The 24530-nt window shown below is 45.3% G+C and overlaps 3 protein-coding genes across 4 annotated transcripts; 2 read left to right on the plus strand and 1 right to left on the minus strand.

The window, feature by feature from the left end:
- The first annotated feature begins 3871 nt into the window (after positions 1-3871).
- Positions 3872-17706, plus strand: GNL2 (G protein nucleolar 2). 2 transcript variants are annotated; one of them, XM_048968882.1, is made up of 16 exons: positions 3872-4015; positions 4114-4198; positions 5930-6024; positions 6478-6617; positions 7729-7913; positions 8296-8362; positions 9596-9754; positions 10300-10413; positions 11082-11210; positions 11596-11700; positions 11798-11956; positions 12104-12211; positions 12524-12957; positions 13588-13667; positions 14348-14442; positions 15512-17706. In XM_048968882.1, exons 1-16 carry the CDS (start codon positions 3952-3954, stop codon positions 15515-15517), a joined length of 2025 nt encoding a protein of 674 aa, XP_048824839.1. In that variant the 5' UTR covers positions 3872-3951; the 3' UTR covers positions 15518-17706. The 2 variants fall into 2 exon arrangements, with proteins under 2 accessions (XP_048824839.1, XP_048824838.1); XM_048968881.1 differs by lacking the exon at positions 15512-17706 and adding an exon at positions 15247-15428.
- DNALI1 (dynein axonemal light intermediate chain 1) lies at positions 16280-19409 on the minus strand. Its single transcript, XM_048968916.1, has 6 exons — positions 19259-19409; positions 19059-19192; positions 18819-18988; positions 18163-18341; positions 17740-17904; positions 16280-16390 (listed from the first exon to the last, which is right to left on the minus strand). Exons 1-6 carry the CDS (start codon positions 19337-19339, stop codon positions 16355-16357), a joined length of 765 nt encoding a protein of 254 aa, XP_048824873.1. The 5' UTR covers positions 19340-19409; the 3' UTR covers positions 16280-16354.
- A 35-nt stretch (positions 19410-19444) lies between these two features.
- On the plus strand, positions 19445-23159 carry SNIP1 (Smad nuclear interacting protein 1). Its single transcript, XM_048968895.1, has 4 exons — positions 19445-19679; positions 19759-19855; positions 20364-20950; positions 21615-23159. Exons 1-4 carry the CDS (start codon positions 19522-19524, stop codon positions 21877-21879), a joined length of 1107 nt encoding a protein of 368 aa, XP_048824852.1. The 5' UTR covers positions 19445-19521; the 3' UTR covers positions 21880-23159.
- The last annotated feature ends 1371 nt before the right edge of the window (positions 23160-24530 follow it).

Below are 24530 nucleotides of genomic sequence, written 5' to 3' on the forward strand. Positions count from 1 at the left end.
AACAGGGAATGAAGGGTAGGGGCGGTGCGTTAACAGCCTGCAGCCACACTTTTGGAACTGTTTCATTTCCATCTAATTTGCCAAGGTTTAGGAGCTGTGGCAGACAAACTGCACCAAACACAGGCTGGCTGTATTATGGTCTTATCCCCTCTGTATAAAGCAGGGTTTTTCATCAGCTGCAGTCAAGTCACACGCATGCACACCTACTCCTCAAACAACCATTTACTACTTTTCCACTCCTGTGGAGGTGGAGGCAATGTATACACTTCTTAGTTCATGTTTATGTTAAAACCATTTCTCACTCAGAAGAAATCTTAGCTTTGATGAAAGGAAATGTAGTGGGATGCTGAAACGCTGTCTGAAAACATTAGAAGAAATATTGTACACATATTTACTCGCACGTGTTATGATGTCAATAGTTTCCATAGGATGAGATGTTAGGGATAGCATTAAAATAAAAACTCTAGGCAAATTACAGAAATACCATCTCTGTGTAATCAGCCACCACCAATAAATCACTTCAATGGCATTTATAAAGATAATAATATATCATACCCAACTGAATGCCAAACCGTGGCACAGATGGAGCTGCTTGCCAGAATCTCTGGAATTCTAGAAGAGCAGTAGCATCTTTCTAAGTGAAAACAGAGACAATCAGGTAGATGATATGGCTATTTACAGCACAAGCAAAATCAGCTGGTTAGAGCCTCATTTGCCATCCCTTTGGCGTAGCCTGATGAAGGCCATGTGAAATCTAGGGACACGCAAGGCTAAGATGCATGATGCAGCGCGTGCAGCTTTCCAGAAAGGAAGTCATTTTTTTTCCAGACTATCAAAATCAAATCACAAAAGTAAGATCTTTACATGCAAATGCTTTCAATTTCTGATTGTTAGTAAACGATTCCTGTGAGAGAGATCTGCAGCTCCAGCCTAAGTGCAGAGAGCAGCGCAGAAGGCTCTGCAAGTCTATGAGAACTGCATGGGATTGAGCACAACTTTTGTTATGAGGGATGAGTTCTGGGGACACGGAGCAGCTTGGCTTCTCAAAGTCCCTTTTCACCTTTTTGCTTCTTTTCACTTTTCTCCTATCTCCTCCTTCTAGCTTTCCCCTCTTGCTTGTATTTGCTAGGAGGAACTTAAAATCCAAGGCAACGATATCTGGGATCGCTCTTGGGTGTGTTTTTTTTTCAGTTAGGGAGTTATCAGAGCTGGAGCCCTTTGCCAAGGAGCACTGCCTCCCACTCTAAGTTATATCCCTGAGAATGAGCTTGTGAGACGCCGAGTCGAGAAAATGATCGTGTGATAAATAACCTGAGGGTTATTACCTACCTTCTGGCAGTGCTTTGGATCATTTAAAGGCTAGCTATGAAGCTCACTTCTGTCCTTGTTCTCTGCAGGGAGTCGCTGCAACAAGGAGAGTAAGATGGCTGATGTTGCTTTTAACTGATTAAATGAAGCAAAGTAGCTCAATAGCACACTGAAAAAGTGCTCTGAGTACAAGTCCAGTCTTGTACTGAAGTCTTGGAAATCTCATTTTCTTTCATTTAATTGACAAAATCTGTAGATCGTACAAGGAAGACAGTCCCTGCCAAAAATCAAACATCACTAGTTTTTAATAATACAATGGGAATAACCCCTTAGAACATATGCAATTATGGCAGTGAGTCATTCTGATGGCATCACATAACCACATACACTGGGATTTTGACAAGGAAGAGGCCACAGAAAATTCCAAATGCTTTCAATTCAGCAGTGGTCAGGCTGGTCTTGTCAATGGAAGTGAGGGTGTTTGGCAGATCCGCTGGGCCTGGTGCACATTGCTGAGCCCCCTGTCCCACCCAGCACGTGGTATGGACAACATCTCCCTGCCAGTAACTTAAAAAGAAGAGAAAAAAAGTTAAAAAATTGAGAGTATGCATCAATGGTAAATGAAAAGCTGGTGAATCACACAGCAACGTGAAATTAGTTGTAAAATAAACTAATCTGACCCATATGTTAGCTGATAAGCAAGTCCAAAAACCACAGCTCCAGAGATGCTGCAAGTTAAATGCTAGCAGTTAGCCTCAGTAAGTTTAGTCTGGAAAAACTTGAGAGGTGGGTACAGCTGAAAAAATGAATTTCTTCCAATCTGAATACAATTCCCATATGTTATCAGCATCGTGTTTCCTTACGACAGAAAACATGGGGCCCACTCTGGCTTGGATGACAGGGCTCACCATAAGCGAGGCTGGAGAGAAAGCTGCTTGTGCCAAAGCTTTCAAAGTGGGAATTTTCTGATTAACTCAGATGCATTACCAATAAAAGCCCTCCATGACATAACCTCGTGTCTAACGCTATTACTGTTCTTTAAAAGAAAGAGGCAGCAATTTTCTGGATGCATTCCAAGATATTTTGCAAACAATAAAAGGAGTGTTTTCTTAAGGAGAAGGAAGAAAGAGCGGGGAAGGACAGGGCGAGTATTACTCAACTATTTAGTCTAAAAATTGGAAAATCAAAAGGATTTTCTGACAGATTAATATCAACTTTAATAGAAAACACACTTGTCCTGAGAAAACTCTTCTACATAAGCCTCCAGTCTGATAGTTTAAACAATTATCTACAATTTGGAATTGATTTTTTTATGCCCACATCACTGTGTTTGTTACAGGCCCGAGGCACAGATAATTCCATTAAGAGAAAAAAAAAGGCTTATACAAAACACACTGAAAATTCGAGACTGCCATCTCACAAAGCAGCTCAGAAGTCTGACTAATTAGGACTACTTTGTGCAGAAGGAACCGTGCGCTACCTAAAAGCAAAATGCTGAAAATCATTAAAAGAACACAATCTCGGAAGCTCTGTTATTGTTCTGGATTTAGCAGAGCATTAGCAGAACTGCGAGGAAATTGAACTAGCCGTGAATTCTCTGCCACTAATAACTATTCAGGGACGCTGGGACAGACCTTCACTTTGGCAAACGACTCCCCAGCGTGCAGAGCTGCCTGCTCCCAGCCCAACCTCTGCGCTGAATTAACACCATTTCAGCAGGCTTTGGGTCATTCCTCCTAGGTGTGGATCTTTCCAATTTCTAGTGAAATCTGGCTGAACGTAGCATAGTCTTCAGGGCTGTAATTTGCCTAAAATTCCGTTTAGACTGTTGCAAGGTCCGTGCAATTCTTTACGTGCATGTAAATGAGTGTGTTGTCATTTGTGATTTTGACCAGTCGATGCCAGGAGCCCGGGACAAACAACTTTGTGCCTGTAAACACCCCAGTGCACGCCGCTGCCTGCAGCTCGCTCCCCAGCGCTCCCCCCAGCATCCCCGCATCAGCAGACCGCTTTGCTGACCGCATGCATTCATCTGTAAATGGAAATAAGTCCTAATGCCAAGCTCCCAAATGATTCTTATTATGTTTCTGTGAACAAACAACATTTCAAAAACAATGAGGGCTCCCGTGCCAGCACTCTCGTTGTTACAGCCCTTTGAAACGCCTGCAGTCTGCTCACTGTCCAGGGCGGACAGCCGGGGACTGGGAAGGAGTCAGAAGAAAGCTTATGGAGGACCGGAGGCCGCGCCCCCGGGCACACAGCGGGAGCCTGCGGGCAGCAGGCGGGCAAGGCCGGGCGGTGGGTGCGGGCACAGCCCCTATGGGGACCGGCATCCCCTGGCCTCTCCCGCGGGATGTGTAACGGTGGGGAGAGGTGGGTAACGATGGGTAGCAGCGGGTAACGGGGGTAGAGCCAGGCCCTGGAGCGGCGAGGCCCACGCGATGCCGTAGCAACCGGACGTGTGAGGCGGTGCCTTGCGGTTGCCATAGCAACCTGGGGGCGCCTGCGCAGTCGGGAAATGGAGCCGCCGGAAGTACGTCATCGCGCTGCCCCCACGCCGGAAGTACATGTGCCGCTGCTTCCGGCTCGAAGCCGCGCGTGTAGTGCAGCGGTGTCTCCGTTTGGTCCGGTCCCGGCGGCATCATGGTGAAGCCACGCTATAAAGGCCGCAGCACCATCAACCCGTCCCGCGCCAGCACCAATCCCGGTACGTGCGGCGTTGCGGTCTTAAGCGTGTCGTCTCATATGGTAACGGGCCGGGCCGAGTTGTGCCGCCCGGGTCTAAACAGTGCTTTCTCTCCTCAGATCGCGTGGCTGGCGCGGGCGGGAACAACATGCGGGACCGAGCCACCATCCGCCGTCTCAACATGTACCGGCAGAAGGAGCGGAGGTGAGCGCGGCCCTGCCCGGTGCTGTGTAGCGGAGTGCCCTTGTCCTTCGTGTGCTGTGGTTGGGAGCCACGCACTGGGCGGCTGCTGGGGCTTCGTGTGGTGGCAGCGTCTGGTTACTGGGCTGATTTGTGGAATAGTGTGAGCTGGGGAACTTGATCCTGAACTCTAATCGATGTGTGTCAGGGAATGTAGCTGGAAAGCTGTGATGTGGAACAGCTGATGTGTTCCCATTCACAGAATTGCAGAATGGCTGGGATTGGAAGGGACCTCAAGGGTCACGAATCTCCAACGCCCTGCCACATGCTGGGCCACCAACATTCAATACCAGACCAGGCTGCCTAGGGCCCCATCCAACCTGGCCTTGAACACCTCTAGGGACGGGGCAGCCACAGCCTCTCTGGGCAGCTGTTCCAGCACCTCATCACTCTCTCTGTGAAGAACTTCCCCCTCGCATCCAACCTAATTCTTCTCTCCATCAACTTCAAGCCATTTCCCCTTGTCCTGCTGTTAGCTCCCCTTTCAAAGAGTTGATGATCCCCATTGGGATGTCACAAATCCCAAAATACTCAGAATTCTTTCATGTCCAACCAATGTGCGCCTCAGGATGCCTGAAGAGCCTGACATCTGTATGGCTCTTACTGAGAAACCCATGTGAGAACCTACAGCTGTGGCACAGTTCCTACCTTATAAATATGCACCTCTGCTACGATGTAGGTGCTGTGGGGGTTCTGAGGTTGCTGGTTAGGAGTAGCAGTTCTGTTTTGCCAGCTGTTGATTTGTTTTGAGGTATGACTGGGGGAGGTATGACATTGTGAAAAATGACTAAGTTTAATCCAAGTCTCAAGGTGGAAGTGTCTCTTCTGGCTGGTGTTCAGTAGAGGCTGATGGATAGAAATGATTGCAAAAGTTCCACGTCTGCATGTGGAAGAAAAGAGAGTAATGTCTTTGGAAGTCATGCTTAAGTAGGCCTTGCACCCCAATAAGATATTCGTATGCACTCTTGAAGAGTTCAGTCAAGCTGGAGTGAGAGTTGAGAGTTTTGGGGTGTGCTGCAGGAAAGCTACTGTAGTGTGTGTGTATGTGTGTTTGTATGTTGCATGCTAACTTTTATCAGTTATCTTGAAGTACTTAGCTTGACCCCAAGCCACCTCTGATAAATAAGTAGAGTTCAAAACACAAAGATGCTTAGTGAGGTGTTTTTCAGAGACGTTTCTCAGTGATTTGACACAGCAAACAAAAAAATATCAGCCTAGGATCATTGCAGGGCAGTGTGTGCCAGCAGGTGTGATAGCTCGTCCAAGTAGCAGTGCTGTGCTGCTGTTTATGAGGGTGGACAGTGATAGGACGAGGGGGGGTGGTTTTACACTGAGACAGGGGAGGTTTAGGTTGGATATTAGGAGGAAGTTCCTCACACAGAGGGTGGTGAGGCACTGGCACAGGTTGCCCAAGGAGGTTGTGGATGCCCCATCCCTGCAGGCATTCAAGGCCAGGCTGGATGTGGCTCTGGGCAGCCTGGGCTGCTGGTTGGTGACCTGCACGCAGCGGGGGGTTGGAACTCAATGGTCACTGTGGTCCTTTTCAATCCAGGCCATTCTAGGATTCTATGATCTTTGTGCAAGCATGGACTTGGATTGGCACTGAGGGGTTGAAAGGTGGCTTTAGTGAATGAAAGTGCTATGGGGGCGTATGGCTTCATTGTGTATTTACATGCATTCTCATTTTTCACTTAGAAACAAGCGTGGCAAAGTGATTAAACCTCTGCAGTATCAGTCGACAGTGGCACCAGGCACAGTTGCAAGAGTGGAACCAAATATTAAATGGTTTGGTGAGTTTTCTCAGCTTTCAGGCTCTCAATTCAGGTGGCTTGAAATTGGTTGAACTTTGTGGGTTGTAGTTTGTGCTTATTTCAGAATTGTGCTTTCAGCATTGTGTGGGACAGACCTGGAAATGAAGGTGAAATACCCCTCATAACAGGCAAGCTCATTGGCTTCCACTTTGCACGTGCAATACATTGGCTATTTGCTTTCCATGTGCTGCTGTTAAGTACATGTTGTAACCTAGATATTCTCAGTGTTTTGGGGGTACTTTGACTGATGGAAAGGAGGTGCTTTGTATATGCCAATCTCAAATATTTTTTTTTCAAGTGAAATCTTCTATTTCTTACTACTGGTATTTTTTATTCCAGTTGAAGTATTTATATTTTCATAGCATACTCAGATTCTCTGAAGCAGTTAAAGATGGGGAGTGGTGTAGATGCAGTATTGATTTTCACATGCAGGGAATACTCGTGTGATCAAGCAGTCATCCCTACAAAAATTTCAAGAAGAAATGGAAACTGTCATGAAAGATCCATACAGAGTGGTCATGAAGCAAAGCAAGTTACCAATGTCCCTTTTCCACGATCGGATTAAACCTCACGTGAGTATCATTCATCTGCACTGCTTTAAGGCTGTTGTGTGCACAGAGGTATCATGAATGTTATTTATCAGTGGGAAATTTGCTATGATTGTAGAAGCATTGGAGGAGGAACTGGGGCAAATGTCTCGGGGTGGGATATTTTTGAGGCCACAACACTGCAGATGCTGAAGGCAAAGAAGCAGTGTGTTATTTCCCTGTGGTTTGTGAGGTCTGTGTTATGGAATTCACATTTTCTCACAGGAAATCTACTTCAAAGCACTCTAGGTTAGAATATGGCATTGAAAACGACCATCTCAGCTTGCCACCTCATGTTCTAATGCTTCCAGTGGTTGATGTGACAATCAGACCAGAAGCATCGTTCTGTTAGCATGTGCCCCTTCATGCAGTGAATGTCTGAACTCAAATGTGTGCTTTTTATCTTGAATCAGGAGTTCTGCACGCTGCCTTTGTTTCAAGGAGAATTGAGTTTCAAGCACGTAAACCTTGAGTTGTTACCAGACTGCTTTCATAATGTCTGAAATATTGCTTTGGGTTATTGTTAGATACTTTTTCACATGGGAAGTTGCCAGGTTTGTGTCATAAAAATGTTACCTAAATGAAGGGCATAGTTACTGTAAACTAAAATAAGTGTTACAAAAACAAATTATTTCTTTCAGCTATGAATTGTGTGACGTTCCAAGAAAAGTTGGCATTCATTACGAGCTTCAAATTCTACAGTTTGGACTGTAATTATCCCTGACAAAAACCTGTGAATGTGGCGAGATTTGTGCACTTGTTAGAAAAATAAGAAATGATCAAAGATAGCAGCTGAATTGTCATCATTGTAGCCTTAATTACTTTTGACATCATTTATGCAGAAAGAACTGAAGCATAATTCTTTGGCAAGTGCAGCTGTTTTGGTGCTTGTTAAATATCCACGTTTGTGCTTCTCAAGGTTAAGCTGCAGAACTCAAACATTGTTAGGAAAGTGCCTACAACTCCTGTTAGAGGTTACAGAGTTGCATTGCACTGAGGTCTTGTTGGCTGCGTGTCACCAGAGATGGAAAACTAGAGATTGTGGTGTGTTTTCTTCTTTTGTTTTTTTGTTTTTTAACACTCCATCTTTCCACAGACCTCCAGAGTTCACATTCTTGACACAGAAACATTTGAAACAACGTTTGGCCCCAAAGCACAGAGGAAAAGGCCAAACCTTGCTGCAAGTGATGTGCAGTCTCTGCTGGAGAACGCAGAAGCCTCATCAGAATGTTATGATCAGGGCAAAGACAGAGACCTGGTCACAGAAGACACTGGTGTAAGGTAGATAGGAAGGAGAAATTATTCTCTATTTACGTTTCTTAAACATCAGCTTCATTCACTTAAAGAAAAAAAGTGCATCTGGTACCTCTATCAATGCTGATTGATGAGGATGCAACGAGAAATAAGCTGAATTTGGCTGGATTTTAAGCTGTTCTGTCCCACTATATTTAACTGACCTGCTGCTTCCATGGGACCCTTCTGTCTTCACTGCTAATTCATTGCTTGTTGCATATCTGAAAACTTGTGAACTCAGATACTGGGTTAAATAAGGGACTGGGTTTAATCTCCTCTTCCCTCTGTAAATGGCTAACTGGCTTTAGAGAAGACAGCACTGCAGCCCTGTTGTTGTGGTTGTTTGATGTCTCTGGTGATCCACTTCCAGGGATGAAGCACAAGAGGAAATATTTAAGAAAGGACAGTCAAAAAGAATTTGGGGTGAGCTGTACAAGGTAAGCAACACTTACAATTTGCAGCAGGCATTTGTCTGTCTTTTAGCCTTTATGAAGTCCAGTTCTGCAGCACAGCTTGGCAATCTTGTGTGGCAGTGCTCTGAAAAGCTCTGAAAATAGTACACTTATGATCTTGCCACCTTAGGAAAGTTTTTGATCTGCTGAATTTGCTGTATAGTTTCTTAGAACAAAAGTGTCTGTCTATTTGAGTGTATAATTCTCTTGCTTGTTTTCCTGTCAGCCTAACTGAACTGACTGATGTAAATACATCACCATACACTCTCTTCTAACACTGGACTGGTGTTGAACCAGACCATCAGCTAGAACAGGAAAAAAAAACAGCTGTAGAGTAGAAGGGAGATTGATTTTCAAGTCTCTGCCTGACTGAGCTTGATTCTTAAGCTCTTGTTCCAGTGGAACAAACACCCTCAAAATATAGGATTGAAAGCTGAGCTGGCAGAATGAACAATTCCTGGGGCTTTACCACAAATAAACCAGCTAGATGCCCTTAAGTTTCTTCAAGGACGTGTCATAAGATCTTTGGAGTGCTTTGACCTTCAGTTCTCCATGAGTTACCACCTCTGCTAGAGGAGTGGAGTCTGAGAATGAATTAGCTTGGTAGGTGCAGTTTGTGTGCTCTCAGTGACTGTTAGTTGTTAAACTGCTTGACTTCTTGTTCTGAATTTCTGAATGCAGCTTAGAACTTTCTCATCTAGGCCTAAAAAATGCTGGGAATGATAGAGCAAAACAGATTTCAATAGGATTCTGCCAAAAATGCAGGAAATAGCTGTGAAACAAATTCACTTGGCTTGAAGCAAGTCATGAAATGACAGCTCCCTGCTGTAGATGCTTAGTGGACTAACAGCAGGTTCCTACTTGGTTGTGTGTTTCATACTGATCCAGCAAACATCCTTTATGGAATGGATGGAGAACATTGTTTTTGTCTGCTAAAGCAAATAACTTCACTGTTTGGTTGTAGTGTTTCCCTTCCCAAGTGCTCCTACAAGCTGTAGTGCATAAAAGCTGCTCGCAGCTGTCCAGCCTAAATTTGGAGGGGAGCAGGGAGGAGAGAGCAGAGTCTGAGATCATTACAGGAAAGTAACAGTTGTTCCTAAGGGCTATAAGGTTTTATGCTATAAGGAGAAGAATGTAGGAAATTACTAATTTGTATTTTGGAAATGATGACTTTCCTTCTGTATGATATATATGTATTTTGGTTTTTTTTTCCTCCAGGTGATAGACTCATCTGATGTTGTTGTTCAAGTTCTTGATGCCAGAGATCCTATGGGCACTCGCTCCCCTCATGTGGAATCTTATCTGAAAAAGGAGAAACACTGGAAACATCTCATTTTTGTCCTGAACAAATGTGATCTTGTTCCTACCTGGGCTACTGTAAGCATAGCCTTTGTCCCTTTAATGTTTTTTTTGTTCCTTTCATAGCCTCTAATTCTGTTGCCAGTCCTTGTTCTCGTTTCTTTAGGGCATAATGTAACTGGGTCAGTGGGAACTCTCTGCTTGCTCGCTATAAAAGTAACAATGACCATTTAAATCAGTCCAAGTTTGGCTCAGTTGAGCAACAGTCATCAGCCACAAATTCCCTATTTCCTCTGTCTGGATTTAACTGTTCAGCTGATGTCTCCAGAGTATGCTAAATGTTAGTACATTTAAGATCCATATCCACCACAGCTGGTCTGTTTTATATTGTTAAACTAATTAGCTAGCAATGAAGGCGTTTGGGGGAAATTGTCTTTATGAAAACAATAGCCAGTGCTTTTAGCTGGTGGGCTGATAAAAATGCTTCAAAGGTTCTTACATGGCAATTTTTTTATAGACAGTTGTGTATGTGAGTCCAGTGAAAGTGCTGGGTTCTCATCATCAAATTGTTTCCCCACCTTTGCAGCACAGCATTCATAACTGAGCAGTGTTTTCCTCTTTAGAAGCGCTGGGTTGCTGTCCTTTCCCAGGAATACCCAACACTTGCTTTTCACGCCAGCCTCACAAACCCTTTTGGCAAAGGTGCTTTCATACAGCTTCTAAGGCAGTTTGGAAAGGTACAGAACAACCGTGGGCCTTTGTGTTGTTTGGGGTTGGAAGGGGGTTGGGGTTAATATGGGATTTCTTCTGTTTTAATGTGTGGGGTACAGCAGACTTTCTTTTGGCTGTTCTGTCAGCAAACAAGCTTCATTCTGTGGAAATGGGAAATGCTACCCCTGGACAGTATTCAGTTGGCTCTCTTAGGTCTGATGTGAATGAATAGAGGAAGGGAATGTATTTTAGGCCTGTTAATGTCCTGCATATATGCATGTTGTATTAGGATGCTCCTTTTAAGTACCTTCACTTTCCCAAGAAAGTAACTGACCTCAAGACAAGAGAAAATGTCTGCCTCCAGATCACAGCTGTCTGCTGTCCCCTGCTGCTGTTTGTATTTGCTTTGTTTTTCAGTCTAAAAGGTTTCTAATTTAAGGCATTTACAAATAAGTTTAAAGCAGCAAGAAACACATTGGGTTCACATCTTCCTTCTCTTTCAGTGGCTGGAGTTCTTAGACGGATTCTGCCCTTGTACATTTCTCCTGATAGAAAAGAGCTGATCTCAGTTTTCTTTAATCTGGTAGATTTGGAGCTGCCTTTGCTTTGTCATACAAGACCAGAAGCTGTTAAGACTGCAGTAGTAACTGTCATTTTCTATGAGGTATTAAAATGATGTGTCCTTTCTTAACAGTTACACTCTGACAAGAAACAGATCAGTGTGGGATTTATTGGGTACCCAAACGTTGGCAAAAGCTCAGTGATCAACACGTTGCGGTCTAAGAAGGTCTGCAATGTGGCTCCCATTGCAGGTGAAACCAAGGTAGGAAGACGCTGCTGTTCTGAAGATGATAAAAATAATGTTTAAAATATTAAATGTCAGAGGCAGAATAGATGTAAAATCGGCTCGTTAACATTTTCAAGTCACTGAAATTATACAGGCTGTATGACCCTGAATCTGAGGGGTGGCTGATGAGCCAGGCATTGTTCTGGAGTGCTGCTGCACAGAAGCATTTCTGAGTTTCTATGCCTGCCACCCTGCCTGTTCTGCAGCGCTGTGCGATCTGAACGCTCAGCTGCTCTGACTCAGTGCTGTGCTAATGCCAGGTTTGTGAGATGACATCTGTGTGTTAAACCTGTGCACTGAAAAGCTGAACTAACAGCTGTGTGTGAGAGGAGATAACATGGGGACCACTGGTGTCTTTCAGGTGTGGCAGTACATTACTTTGATGAGGAGGATTTTTCTCATTGACTGCCCAGGGGTTGTGTATCCATCTGGAGACTCAGAAACAGACATTGTTCTGAAGGGAGTGGTACGTATTTATGCTGTGTGCAGGGAGAATTCTTGCTGTTTTCAGTGTGGTGAGTTCACTTTCCAAAGGGTTGATAAACTTTAGCATTCGTTTTTAGGTTCAAGTTGAAAAGATTAAGAGCCCTGAAGACCACATCAGTGCGGTGCTAGAAAGAGCCAAACCAGAGTACATCAGGAAGACATACAAAATTGATTTCTGGGAAGATACAGAAGATTTCCTGGAGAAGCTTGCTTCTAGGACTGGAAAACTACTAAAGGTTTGAGAGCATCCTCCATTTATGGGTTGGAAGAGCACAGGGGTCTGTTTCTGCACTGAACATGGGAAACATGATTCAGTTGCAGAGAGATAATATGAAGATGATGCCCTGCAAACAAGGACAGAAACTGTTACTGAATTCTTTCAGGGTGGTGAGCCTGATGTGCAGACTGTCAGCAAGATGGTTCTCAACGACTGGCAGAGGGGCAGAATTCCATTCTTTGTGAAGCCACCAAATGCAGAAGCAGGTTCTGAGGTGAGGATGTGAAGCTCGTGCCTCTTCTTGCATATTATTCCCTTTTGTTCATGATACCCACTGGTGCTTTTGCCTGAGCACAATGTAACTTGGGCTTTTCCTGACGTGATTCAGATGATAGTCATTTAAATTTGGTAGTTACATGGAGAGGAGCAGGTAGCAAAGAATTCTTCCACAGAGACATCTGAGCTGTTTTCCAATCGTCTGACTAGTAGAAATGTCAGTAATGACCATGTTAGTTATTTTAGGCTTTGTCCAAAGGGATGTTTGGACAGGCTGTGGATGATATATCCATTATGCCCTTTCTCCTAGCCACCTGCATTGGAAGGAGCAATGACATCAGGCCAATCTAACAACGAGAAGGAAATTTCTGAGTCTGTAGCATCAAGTATGGAGGCAACAGAAGAGAAGAACAACACAGACACAGAAATGAAGCAACTCATGGCAAACGTTCGGCAAAACTTTGGGAGGATTAACGTAGCACCTCAGTTCTCAGAAGAAGACCTAATTCCTGTAGATGTGCCAGGCTTTGATGAAACAGACAGCGATTGTCCTGAAGAGGAGGAACAGGAAGAAGAGGAAGAGGAAAATGAGCAACATCAAGATTCAGTAGAGGCAGAATCACAGCCAACTGTACCGAGTGCCAAGGAAAGCTCGAAGGCAGTTCTTCAGGCTTTGGAGGAGAAGATTGCAAAATGCAAAAAATTTCTGGATAAGGCCAAAGCCAAGAGATTCTCAGCAATAAGGTATCTGAATCTGTGTAGTGACTCGAGCGTTTTCCTGGGGGAGGGTGGGAAGGAGACGATAAGTTTCTGTTGTAGTTTCACTCCATTTATGCCGCATTGCCATGGCTTCGCTAGTTGAGCCATAAATGCTTGAGCTTTGGCTAAGCAGCAGTTTGTTTTTGAGAGAATGTTCTAAGAGTTCCTGCTGGCCATAATAACAAAGTTTTCTCACTCTTGGAAAGCTGCCTTTTCAGCTATGGTTTAGAAACCTGTGGGGAGCAGTATTTCTCCCTTGCATTTTTCCCTGCTATTGACCTTTCTTGAGTAATACAGAGGGCAGCGTCCTCTCTGTATCTGAGTCTGTGCATTTACAAGGCTATCCCAGCTTGTGTAGCAGGCCCAGTTTTAGCAGAGTAAATCCCCCAGGTTCGTGAGGACTGAGATGTCAAGGTGAAGTGTTAAATGTTGCCCTTTGTGCAATGCACAAGTCCAGTAACTCTAGAAATCAGCTTACTGGAATATTTCTTCCATGCAGAGTCTGCGGCTTTGCTGGTGACAGGCTGCTGGGACCTACTGGAGATTGATCACTTGTTAGATATGGCTGCATTTTGTGTTATGACATTCTTTTATCGCCTGTTTTATCTTTGGTAGAATCCCCAAGCAGCTGAGTGAAAAAGTGTTTGCAAAATCCATGCAGAAGGCTGAAGAGACCAAAGAAAATGAAGAGAAAGGTAAAACAAAATTAGAAGTTCCTGATCTGTGCTTGGAAATCCAATGAGAGAGAAAATAGGGATTAAAGGTTTTCATTGGCTCCTGACTGCAAGTTCTTCTTTCTGCAGAGCTGTTTCTTAAACCTCTGCTTGTGAACCCAAGGCTTCACTGCTTCATGACCTTTCTATAGGACTGTAGGGTCTGGATAGTAAAACATGCCCTCAACTACTGAGTGAAGATAAAGACAAATGTTGTGCTCTCAGCAGAATGGTGCTGTGGGTGGTTTGCAGTCTCAGCAACATCCGTTCCACATGGTATGGTATTACACAGCAGGGGGTGGAAGCATTTTGTGACATTATAAAAGCACAGAGCTACTTCAGGCTATAGATTTTACTGTGGTCACTTTTTGCGAGTCTGTCTTCAGTTTCCAAAGCAAGTTTGATTAAAGGCAAAATAATGTGGAAGAATCCTATACTGACAAGATTGATATTTTTCTAGACTTACGTAAGGCTTTAAGCAATCTGCTTACCAGAAGTGGTTTTCTGGTAAGGGATGGACACGTTTTTTTTGGTAAAAGCTCTTAAAATACCACCAAAGGATTGCTTTGCTGAAATGGATGGGACAGTGACCCCAGTCTTAATTCTGTGGGCATGTGGGTGTTGTGGAAGATGCTGCAGAACATGATCTTTGCTGTTTGCAGGTGGCACAGTAAAGAAAAGAAAAAGGAATAGAGAAGAGGAGGATGATGAAGACCACTTGGGTAAACAGCCTTGCAAGAAGCTGACATCCAAAGAAGTAAGTGTGATCTCCTGTTGTGTAATAGATGAGCGGAGTAATTGGGCTGGCTTCTTCCTGCATGGATTGCCCATTGTTATTGGAGAGGTTTGAGACCTGACATCATCTGTCTGTTGTTCCAGCTGGCCATACAGCCATTAGAGGAGCCAGCAGGTAACAATGACAGTGTTGAAAGGGAAATGAAAGGGAAATCCTTTGTAGAGAGCTGTTCTGCTTACCTAGCCATGCTGGTAAGGGAGCAGGGATCTAAATCTGACAGAGGAGAAAACTTGGGTCTAGATGGGCAAAAATCAGTGGCTGTTCCATTCTGTCTACAGCAAGAGCTGCTGCTCCTATTTCTTATTTGTGTTTGTTGAGTCTAGACAGGCTGTTTCACTTGGTATTTGCAGCATGTTAAAGTGATGTGTAAGCAAATCCTGCACAAGGATTTGTTTGTTTTGGTTTGGCTTTTTTTTGGGGGGGGGGGGGGGGGGGGTATTAATATATATGGACTGTCAGAGGAAGACTGACAGTGGAAGACTGAATTCTATTCATGCGTGTTTGGTCACAGTTCCTGCACATCAGTTTTCTTGTAATTCTCCTCCACTTTTGTAGGGATTAAACTGCATCCTCTCACGTGATGTTTTAAGAGCTTGAGTGGGTGGATTCTTTATAGATGTTTGTTTGTTCACATCAGTAATGGTTTATAGGAAATGATTTGTTTCACGTAAGGTTTGTGGAATGGAAAGTGAACACTGGAAGAATGCAGACAAATTCAGGCAGTGGGTGCTGTGGCCGTGCTAACACATTTTGTGTGCATTACAGAGGAGACGAGCTGAGAGGCAGCAGCGCTCCAAGAAAGTTGGAGTCCGGTATTATGAAACTCACAACGTGAAAAATAAGAATAAGAACAAGAAAAAAAGTGGCTCGGAGGCACAGAGATCAAAGCACAAAAAATATAAACATAAGCAATAACTGTTGATCCTATTAAATTTTACATAAAACAGCTCCAGTATGCGGTGGCTTTTTTTAATATAAAACTTGTAGTGCCCAGTCAAAGCAGAGTTTGACTTGTCTGTCTGGTTCCCAGGAGTAACATCTCGTTCTTTTTCTGCATCATCTGAAAGTTCTTTATGCAACTGGATCGTGGTATTTCCACATCATCTAAGGCCAGTAAACACTGCATTTGCAAAAAACACTTCCTGAAATGTTCTTCAGATTTGGTCTGCTGGAAATCAGCTTTATGGAGCTGTTTCAGTGAGCACAGCGAGCTTCTCTTCCTGTTCCTGTTTGCTGATTATAACTAGCTGGTTATGCAGATATCAGCTGAAACTGTCGTTTGCATTCACTGAGAAGTGCTGCTTGGATACATCTTTGTTTCATTAGAAATAAGCACAGGGAGAGCTTTGGTATTGCTCATCATAGGTGACTGCTGCTGGTTGCTGAGAAGGATTTTGGTACATAGATAACACTGACTTGCACGTGCTCAGGAAGTATTCTCTAACTGCCTTGTGTCCAAGAGCTACCTAAAACCTAACAGTGAATGTGACACACGTGAGTGTAAACACCTCATAAACTGCCTCTGAATGAATTTTGTACATTTCCAGAGTAAAAATTTTAGAGATGCTTGCCTGGAAAAGCATTTATTAGTTTATTGCTTTGAAGATCATCCAGCATATTGCCAACTAGCAAGACCCAGCCATGTTCACATATCGAGGAGCTGAATGCTGTGATGGCACAGGAAGAAGGCACAGTTGTTACTGAGGTTTTAAATTTCAATTCTTAACGAGAAAAAGGGAGAAATAATGCAATTAGACTGCTTTCAGTTACCGGTAAGTGAAAGTTCAGTATTGTTTTATGAAGACAAATCTCTGTCATTAATTGCAAACTTTGTGCTCTGACAGCTCTTCTGGCCTGGAGGCCAACAAAAAATTTACTTATTTGGTGCAATGATGCTTTCAAGTTGAGCCTGAAAAGCAAATGGGAGAATCAGTCAAATTAGATTTAATCTAGAAAATAAAAACTGTGTGGCTGAGCAGTGATAAATTGTCTGTTAGATATTCAAAGAGAAGAGCTGAGTGATGCTGTGGTACTTCAAGAGGAACAGAGCAGGGGTTTTTCCCTAGCTACTCCATTCCTCACTACATGTTTTATAAATTAGCTTTTCATTCTTGGCATACACACTTGTTGCTTTCTGAGAAGAAAAGAGCTGGCCTTGGCTCCATACAATGAAAGACTCATTTTATAATGTAAAGCACTGAGGAGGAAATTAAATAAAAGCTGTTGAAACAGTGGTCTGAATTCTCTGATTTCAGGCTGGACTATGTTAGCTAAATTAAATATTTGGCTCTCTGGGGTTTGGAACACAAACTGACTCGAGGACAGAAGTAGCTGGGAACAGCAAGTTTTTCAGTTCCTGAGACAACTTGACGCCCAGTGAAGAGATTGATCAGAGAGCTTAAGAAGCATGCAGTGTGTGAGGCTTCCAGGGCTTTCAGATTGCTCTCTTCCTAAAGCTGCCATAAAAATAAACTACCACAGTGATACACGCACAGCTGTTAAAATACTTCAAGGAGGAAACACGGCTTCAGCCCTGCACATATTTGCTCCAACAGTTACTGTATTTTGTGCCCTAAAACACTTCAAGATGGCCTGAGGCTGTTAATGGTTTAGAAAGGAAAAACTGTAACAATACTGAAGATCAGGAGGGCAGCTTGGTGTAAAGGAAGTATTTCAGCTCTAGCCAGAAACATTTATGGTTATGATTACACTTTTTTTTTCCCTTCTGAAAGCAAAGTAATTGACAGAAGCTCTGCTTTCATTAAAGTAGCATATACAGAATTACTCCTTTCAGATACAAAACAATTTCAGTAATCCAGTCGAGATCACCATGGGACATAAAGTGTTTTCCACGAGCAACAAGTGAATAGGAAGAATGCTTCTACCTCCATCACAGTAATTACACTTCAAATGTGATGTAACAGATTTCTGGAGGCTAGAGATGTCAGTGACGTGTGCTCACCCTTCCTAGGTTTTGTGTTGTCTATAGTTCTATTATCTTACATAGAAATGGGAAGCTGCAGGAACGTGTGAGGGCATTCTCACTGTACTACAAGTCTGCTGCTAAATAATTGTAGTAAGAAAGCATAAAACTTGTGCTCTTTTCCCCACTTCATTGAGAACTTAAAGCATTAATACAAATGCATCATAAATGGAACTCCTATTGAACTGAAAGGATAAAATTAGTTCCTTTTACATCTTTAATTGCAAAATGCTTGGCTTTACCATCACTAATTCGAACTGCATTTCTTTACTAACCTTCAGCTGTTGATTGGTTCTCTTCAGGAATTGGACCTCTTCAGTGTGTTTCTTTTCCTCTATCTGTCGCCTTTCAATCTCACGTTTCTCAATAGCTTCACATTTTGCTTTCTCTTCGCTCACCAGTCTTTCCAGCTCCCGCTTCTCCTCTTCTAGCTCTTCAATCTCGGAAAATAATACAGATCTCTCATGTTTTGTTTGCTATTAATCAATTTTCTACTATGCTGAGACAATGCTATGTTGTACGGTCTTTAAAATGCTACAGGAACAGTAGCAGATCATTTATGAAACGCAGCCTTTAAGGCAAGTATTGGATACACTTTACTGCCATCCAGTGGAAGCAGAAATAATTGATTTTGATACAAAAGCTCATAGCATAGCTTTCTTCATGCCATACAGCATAAGGGTAACAAACCAGCTTACTCTTTTTTCCATGTCAGATTTGCCTTGCTCTGCTTGCAGTGCCTTCCGCATGCCAAAGGCAATGCTGCTCTCGTACAACGTCTGGTAAGCAGCAATTGTCATTTGGATCTCATCCCTGACTCGAAGCAGCAGCAGTCCTCGCTCTGCACAGTTAATTGTGGTTTCACGGATCAGCTCATCTTTAAAGAAAAGGTACAGCGACAGAGTTACACTGAGTTGGGAATGCTGGGTGTGCACAATGTGCAGGGCTAGTTGTCTTTGCCCTGTTCTCTGCACCACAAAAGCAGCATCGATTTAACTGGAGACGGTCATAATTTTGTTTGTTGTATTACAGCTGTAGCATCAAGTGCTACCTAACAAAACCACAGGCATGAAGTAGAGGGGTGGTACAAGAAAGGTAAGAACACATAACAGCAAAACCCTCCAAACCCGTAATGGTTTTATGCAGCTTTCAGCACTCCAGCAGAGCTCGGTTTAACCAAACAGCCATCTCTTGCAGGCAGAAGACCAGCAACACCAGGAGTGGCAAAGGGTTTTAACTTAACTGCTATGTATAACTAACACAATGCTGAGCCCCTGTATCTTTTATATATGTGTACAATGCCTGTTCCAGGCTGTGCTTTTAAGGCAGCTGTGTGGATACCAGGAGCACTGACCGAAGCACTGTGAGTACAGCTCCCTTCGCACGGGGCAGATGCCTGTTTCTCTCGCCTGCCGCTGTTGCAGCTTCAGGTCCAGCTGCTCCTGCAGCTGCACGACGTCCAGCCGGGTGCTGGGAGCGCTGGAAACCTCCTGCACCCACAGCCGGTTGTCCTCCTCCCACGTCCTGCACAGAAAAGCAGCAGCTCAGCGGGGCGGCCCCGAGGAACGGCTCGGCGGATCCCCAACCGGCTCACCGCGGCGGTAGGATGGCGTTCAGGATCTCCTGCGGTTCCTTCGCTGACGTGGCGGCGGCGGCCGTGCGAGGACGAGACGGCGGAACGGGACCCGGCGGCGGGGAGGGCTGCGGGATGGCCTTCAGCGGGAGGGCCTGAGGGGAGAGAGCGGTGGGTGCGGGCCGGGCTCGGCACAGGCCGCTCCTCCCTGCCCCACTCACCTCCGGAGAGCGCTTCTCGGTGCGGCGGCTGACGAGCATCGGCGGGTTGTAGCGCAGCAGCGAGTCCGGCGGCGGGATCATGGCGGCGGCCGTCGCTATGGCAACCGCGCCGCTCGTTTTTTTTCCGTAAGGCGCATGCGCGGAGCGGAAGGCAGCGTGCCTACGCAGGCGCGTTACGTAGCGGCTCTGGGAGAAGTACTTCCGGGTGACTGCGCGCGGGCCGGAAGCGGCGCGTACTTCCGTTTGTGGCGGCTCGCGGCACCATGGAGGCCGCAGCCGAACGGCGACGGGAGCGGCGGCGGCGGGAGGTGGCAGTGAAGGCCGAGAAGCGGAGCCCGCGGCGGTCCGGTTCCCGTTCGGCGCGTGGCAGCCAATCGCCGCCGGCCGAGGAGCGGCGGGGCAGCCGCGGCAGGAGCAGCAGGTAGGAGGCCTCCTGGCGGCCCCGCGCCGCGGCCCGCAGCCCACGGGCCCCGCTCACTTTTCATGTCCTTGTCTTAAAGATCGCCCAAAAGGAAGAGCAAATCCGGCCGGAGGAGCAAATCTCCGCGCGGCAGGCGGAGCCGGAGTCCGCATCACGGGGCTGTGAGGGTAAAGCAGGTAAATGGCGTTGGGAGCGGCGAGGCCCGGCTCTGTGAGCTGCCCGCCGCTCGGCTCTGCACACAAGAGTGGCGGCGGGGCCCGGGGTGCGTCCTGCTGCTGCCGTGAGTTGTGTGTGGAGGTACGGAACCGGCTTCTGGTCTGGAAGCCCTCTGATCCTTGTAGAGCATCTCTTTAGGAGTGTAATATCTCATTGCTCCCTGCTTCATGTTGTGCCATAAGGAACTGATTATTTGTACCTTTTAGTGAGCCCAGCCTCTGTCACTTCTGCAGGCTGACCCGGAAAGCTTCCTTTTTCCTGATGTTGATGCATTGCTCTCCCTCAGTCTTGCGTTATTCAGCCCAAGTTCAGTTTGCAAGGAAATAACTTTATCTAGATATACGTGTCACATATTCCAGTCTCTGTTTTTCACATATTGATCTGTGATCTCTTTTGAAACTGAACCTGCTGTTCTTTCATTCTTATTCTAGTTCCATTGCTATAAGTCTTTTATTTTCTTTTCCTCAGGAACGAGATGACCATCCTCGTAGAGGAAACGAGGAGCGAAAGCAGAGACACGCATCAGAGCAGGAACACAGGAGAGACAGAAGCGGTGAGAGAGACAGGCACAGAGATCACTCAGACAGGAGGAAAAATCCAAGTGAAAGGCCTGGGGGTCGAGGCCACGAGCGAGAGAGAGATGTTCAGAACATCCGTGAGCAGCAAGCAGAGAGGGAGTTCTATAATGAGAAAAGACGAGAGCATCGACAGAATAACGAGGGCAGCGGTCCTGACCAGAATCCAGAACACAGGCAATCTGATAATAAACCAAAAGATAAAGCTGTAAACAAAGAAAAACCGAGCTTTGAACTGTCTGGTGCCCTTCTGGAGGATACCAACACTTTCCGAGGCGTCGTGATCAAGTACAGCGAGCCTCCAGAAGCTCGGATTCCAAAGAAACGATGGCGCCTCTATCCTTTCAAAAATGATGAGTTCCTGCCAGTCATGTACATTCACAGGCAGAGTGCTTATCTCCTGGGCAGGCACCGCAGGATAGCAGATATCCCCATCGACCATCCCTCCTGCTCCAAGCAGCACGCTGTGTTCCAGTACCGGTCAGTATTGCTCTGTATCCAGCTGGTAGATCGGGGTTATTTGGTCACTCGTGTGCAAAAAAAAAATCAAACAAAGTGGATGTGCATTAGAAAGATTAGATTCCATTAGATTAGAAAGTGCGTTTTGCTGAGAGGTTTTTAGGTAAATGGAATTGAGGTATGACTGGAGCATATTAGCATAGCAATAATCAGAAATATCTATAATTCCTTTCGTTTAACTGTAAGGAGCCTTTTAGTGAGAGAAATAGTCTTTAGTAAGCCACAGCAGGATTAAATACAGAACTGCATCTATATCTGGAGTAATTAGCAGGTGGAATTGGCAGTAAAAAACCTTTCAAGGAGAGCTTTTCATTTGGTCTTTCACAACAAAGACTGCTGATCTCCTTTGGAAACAGCAGGGGTTGCGTGCTTCTGGAGGCAGAGTTGCTCTCTTAAGGAGCAGCCATCTGTTCTGTTTCAGGAATTACTGTGTTATATCATAAGAAGTTTTAGGGGTGAAGCAGTTCTGTCAGAATCGGAGCTTTTCCGTGTCCCATCTCTCATTACTCTCCTTGTTCTTGCTCAGATCTTTGAAGCACGGTTAAGTATGCACTGCAGTGAGGCTGATGGGTTGGAAAATCCCTGTGTTGTGATCAGAATGATGTGGGTTTTCTTGTTTTGCCAGGCTTGTGGAGCACACTCGTGCCGACGGCACGGTTGGCCGCAGAGTGAAGCCGTATATCATCGATCTTGGCTCTGGCAATGGTACTTTTCTAAACAACCAGAGGATTGAGCCGCAGCGTTACTACGAACTGAAAGAGAAGGACGTACTGAAATTTGGATTCAGCAGCAGGGAATACGTTCTCCTCCACGAATCTTCAGATAAATCTGAGGCCAACGCAAAGGACGATGACGAAGAGGAGGAGAAGGAGGAAGAGTCTGACAGTTAACAGAAGAGAAGGAAACTGGGGACGGGGAGCAGGGGAGGGAAATCTTTTTTCAATAAAACATGCATTGGGATGTAAACGTTGGAGCATCAAAGCGCTGGTGCTTCTCACTGCCTTAAAGTCCTTCTTCTGTTGCTGAATGGTTCTCATGGTTTATTTCGGGGGACTCCACTGAATATTTGGCTCTGGTAGGTCTGCAGGAAATCCAGGTCATTCTTCCCATCCTAACAAGCAAAAAGGGCACCTGGATGTGAATGTTCTGATGCTGGAAACGTTCAGCAAATGTTCAAAGACTTTCTTCTTCTGGAAAAAATGATGTAGAACGCAGCAAGCGTATTTAAAAATATTTTTATTAACTGTTTTGTCATAAACCTTTGAGAATGCTACTGAACTGAGATCTTAGTTAAAGTGTAACCCCATGCATTTTTTTGTAACATGTCTTGTTTGGTAGAGTTTGCCAAATTTCCTTGGCCATTTAGGAGTTCTGGACAGGAGAATTTAACTAAAGAGAAATATTGCAAAGCCCCCCAGGTGTTTGTGTGTCCTGGGTTGTTGGTTTGCACTGTGAGCACTCGGAGCAATGGGCATTTCACCAGGATGTGCTGTTCCAAGGTAAGTCCAAATAAAAGGAACTGCTTCCTGGGGCTTTAGGCTGCAATAATATGATTTGGGAGGGCTGAGGTCTACATCAGTGCACGTCCAGTGTGCATTGCAGCAAAGAACGCTGCAACTGTGATGGATGTTGAGTTTCTCCTCCTAAAGCTTGGGCCTTTGTTTCTGTCAGCTCCATGAGTAACTTAATGTTTTTGTTTGTAATTGTACTTGTTATGTGGTGGCATGTTTTTACTGGTTTGCACTATTTAAGTTTTCTTTATATATATTAAAAAAGTAAAATGGAACTATCATTGGTTTATAACATTCTGCCCTACTGGAAAAGAAAACAACGCTTTAGGAAGAGGTAAACAAAACCAGTTCCACTCACTGAAAGAAAATGCATCTTTGTGGATGTCGTCTTCCTATGGTTGATAAAAGAAACATAAGACTTTCTACACTGTTGACTGCTCAGCCTGGGTGTTTGTTCTGTGGCCACACACACTGTTCTGACATGCTGTGTACATACACTGTGTATACAAACGTGCTGTGCTGTATGCACACTGGATTTATGGTGTAAATATGGGCTGCTGATGTAGGTTTTCAAATAGTAAGCAGGACGGATCTTGACTAGGAGGATCTCCTTTATATATACACACTCTAGAGGTTTTTAAATAAAGAATTTGTAAATTTAGCCCTATTTACCTTTAGCTGTGATGTTTTTCTGATGTCCCATTTTCCCCCTTTGTGTTCTCTGAAATAGATGCACTCATTTGAAAGGGAGAGGTGGGAGAGATGCTGACCCTGAGGGAATGTGTTGCAGCTGTTAAGAGGTTTAACAGCTGTAGAACTCGCAGATCGTTGTAACTCATGCAGATGTTTGTTACTGGACTATTGATCCTTTAGCAGCAGCAGGACTGGATGGATTCAGTGACCCCTGGGGTGCTGGTAGGGCTGCAGCTGCCTCGCTGCTCTGCAGGGCTGTGAGCGCATCTCGTCCAGCTTGGGCTGCGTGTGTCCCTGTGAAGGAAACACCAAAGTGACCCCGGCAATCCTCAGCTATGAGGGAAGGCTGGGGTTACCGTGTGGTGCAGCAGCACTGCTCTTGTTTTGCTGTACCACTGCTGATGGTTTGCCTGGCAGGGGAGCACAGGCTGCTGACGGTGGGACTGCGCTGCGCCGAGCGGTGACAGAACCAACATCAGCCTCTGCCTGGGAGCGGCGCAGCATCTGATCTCAGGTCTCATCATTGATTGCCTTCATTTCGGTGCGAGTTTTCCTTATTCAGGTTCTGAAGCTGGGTGTGGAGCAGCGAGGAGCCCTGAGAGCCCTGCCTTTGTGCTGCTGAGTGGGCAGAGGGGTTCAGCCTTGGGTTTGGGGTTGGCCTTGTTTGCTGTGCCTGCTGGTTCATGCTGCAGCCTCCATCTGAGCGCTGCTTCAAGCACAGCCCCAAATCCAGTGCACCCTCAGCAAGTTTGCTGATGACACCAAGCTGAGTGATGTGGTTGACACAGTGGAAGGAAGGGGTGCCATTCAAAGGGACCTCAGTAGGCTGGAAAGGTGGGCCTGGGTGAACCTGATGAGGTTCCACACAGCAAAGTGCAGAGTTTTGCACTTTGGCTGGAGGAATCCCAGGCATCCATACAGACTGGAAGAAGCAGTTCTTGAGAGCAGCTCTGCAGAGAAGGACCTGGGGGTCCTGATGGATGAAAAGCTTAACATGAGCCAGCAGTGTGCATTGCAGCTCAGAAATGGGATCCTGGGCTCCATCAGAAGAGGGGTGGCCAGCAGGGACAGGGAGGTGATTGTCCCTCTCTACTCTGCTCTTGTGAGGCCCCATCTGCAGCACTGCGTCCAGATCTGGATCCCCCAGTACAAGAAAGACAGGGAGCTGTTGGAGAGGGTCTGGAGGAGCCACAAAGATGATCAGAGGGCTGCAGAAGACAGGCTGAGGGAGCTGGGCTTGTTCAGCCTGGAGAAAAGAAGGCTGCGGGGTGACCTCATGGCAGCCTTCAGTACCTAAAGGGAGCCTACAAACAGGAGGGCAATCAACTCTTTGAAAG

The sequence above is a fragment of the Lagopus muta genome, chromosome 23, assembly GCF_023343835.1.
Source record: "Lagopus muta isolate bLagMut1 chromosome 23, bLagMut1 primary, whole genome shotgun sequence".
Classification (NCBI taxonomy): domain Eukaryota; kingdom Metazoa; phylum Chordata; class Aves; order Galliformes; family Phasianidae; genus Lagopus; species Lagopus muta.

Bases quoted from the DNA above. Each gene is read 5' to 3' on its own strand.
- GNL2 (XM_048968881.1), top strand. From the start codon at position 3,952: ATGGTGAAGCCACGCTATAAAGGCCGCAGCACCATCAACCCGTCCCGC. The intron at 6,025-6,477 runs GTGAGTTTTCTC...TTTCACATGCAG, and splicing joins ACCAAATATTAAATGGTTTG to GGAATACTCGTGTGATCAAG. The intron at 11,211-11,595 runs GTAGGAAGACGC...GGTGTCTTTCAG, and splicing joins CCATTGCAGGTGAAACCAAG to GTGTGGCAGTACATTACTTT.
- DNALI1 (XM_048968916.1), bottom strand. From the start codon at position 19,339: ATGATCCCGCCGCCGGACTCGCTGCTGCGCTACAACCCGCCGATGCTC. The intron at 17,905-18,162 runs GTAAGCTGGTTT...TTATTTTCCGAG, and splicing joins AATCTGACATGGAAAAAAGA to ATTGAAGAGCTAGAAGAGGA. The intron at 16,391-17,739 runs GTTAGTAAAGAA...TTTGCTTTTCAG, and splicing joins GAACCAATCAACAGCTGAAG to GCTCAACTTGAAAGCATCAT.
- SNIP1 (XM_048968895.1), top strand. From the start codon at position 19,522: ATGGAGGCCGCAGCCGAACGGCGACGGGAGCGGCGGCGGCGGGAGGTG. The intron at 19,680-19,758 runs GTAGGAGGCCTC...CTTGTCTTAAAG, and splicing joins AGCCGCGGCAGGAGCAGCAG to ATCGCCCAAAAGGAAGAGCA. The intron at 19,856-20,363 runs GTAAATGGCGTT...TCTTTTCCTCAG, and splicing joins GGGCTGTGAGGGTAAAGCAG to GAACGAGATGACCATCCTCG.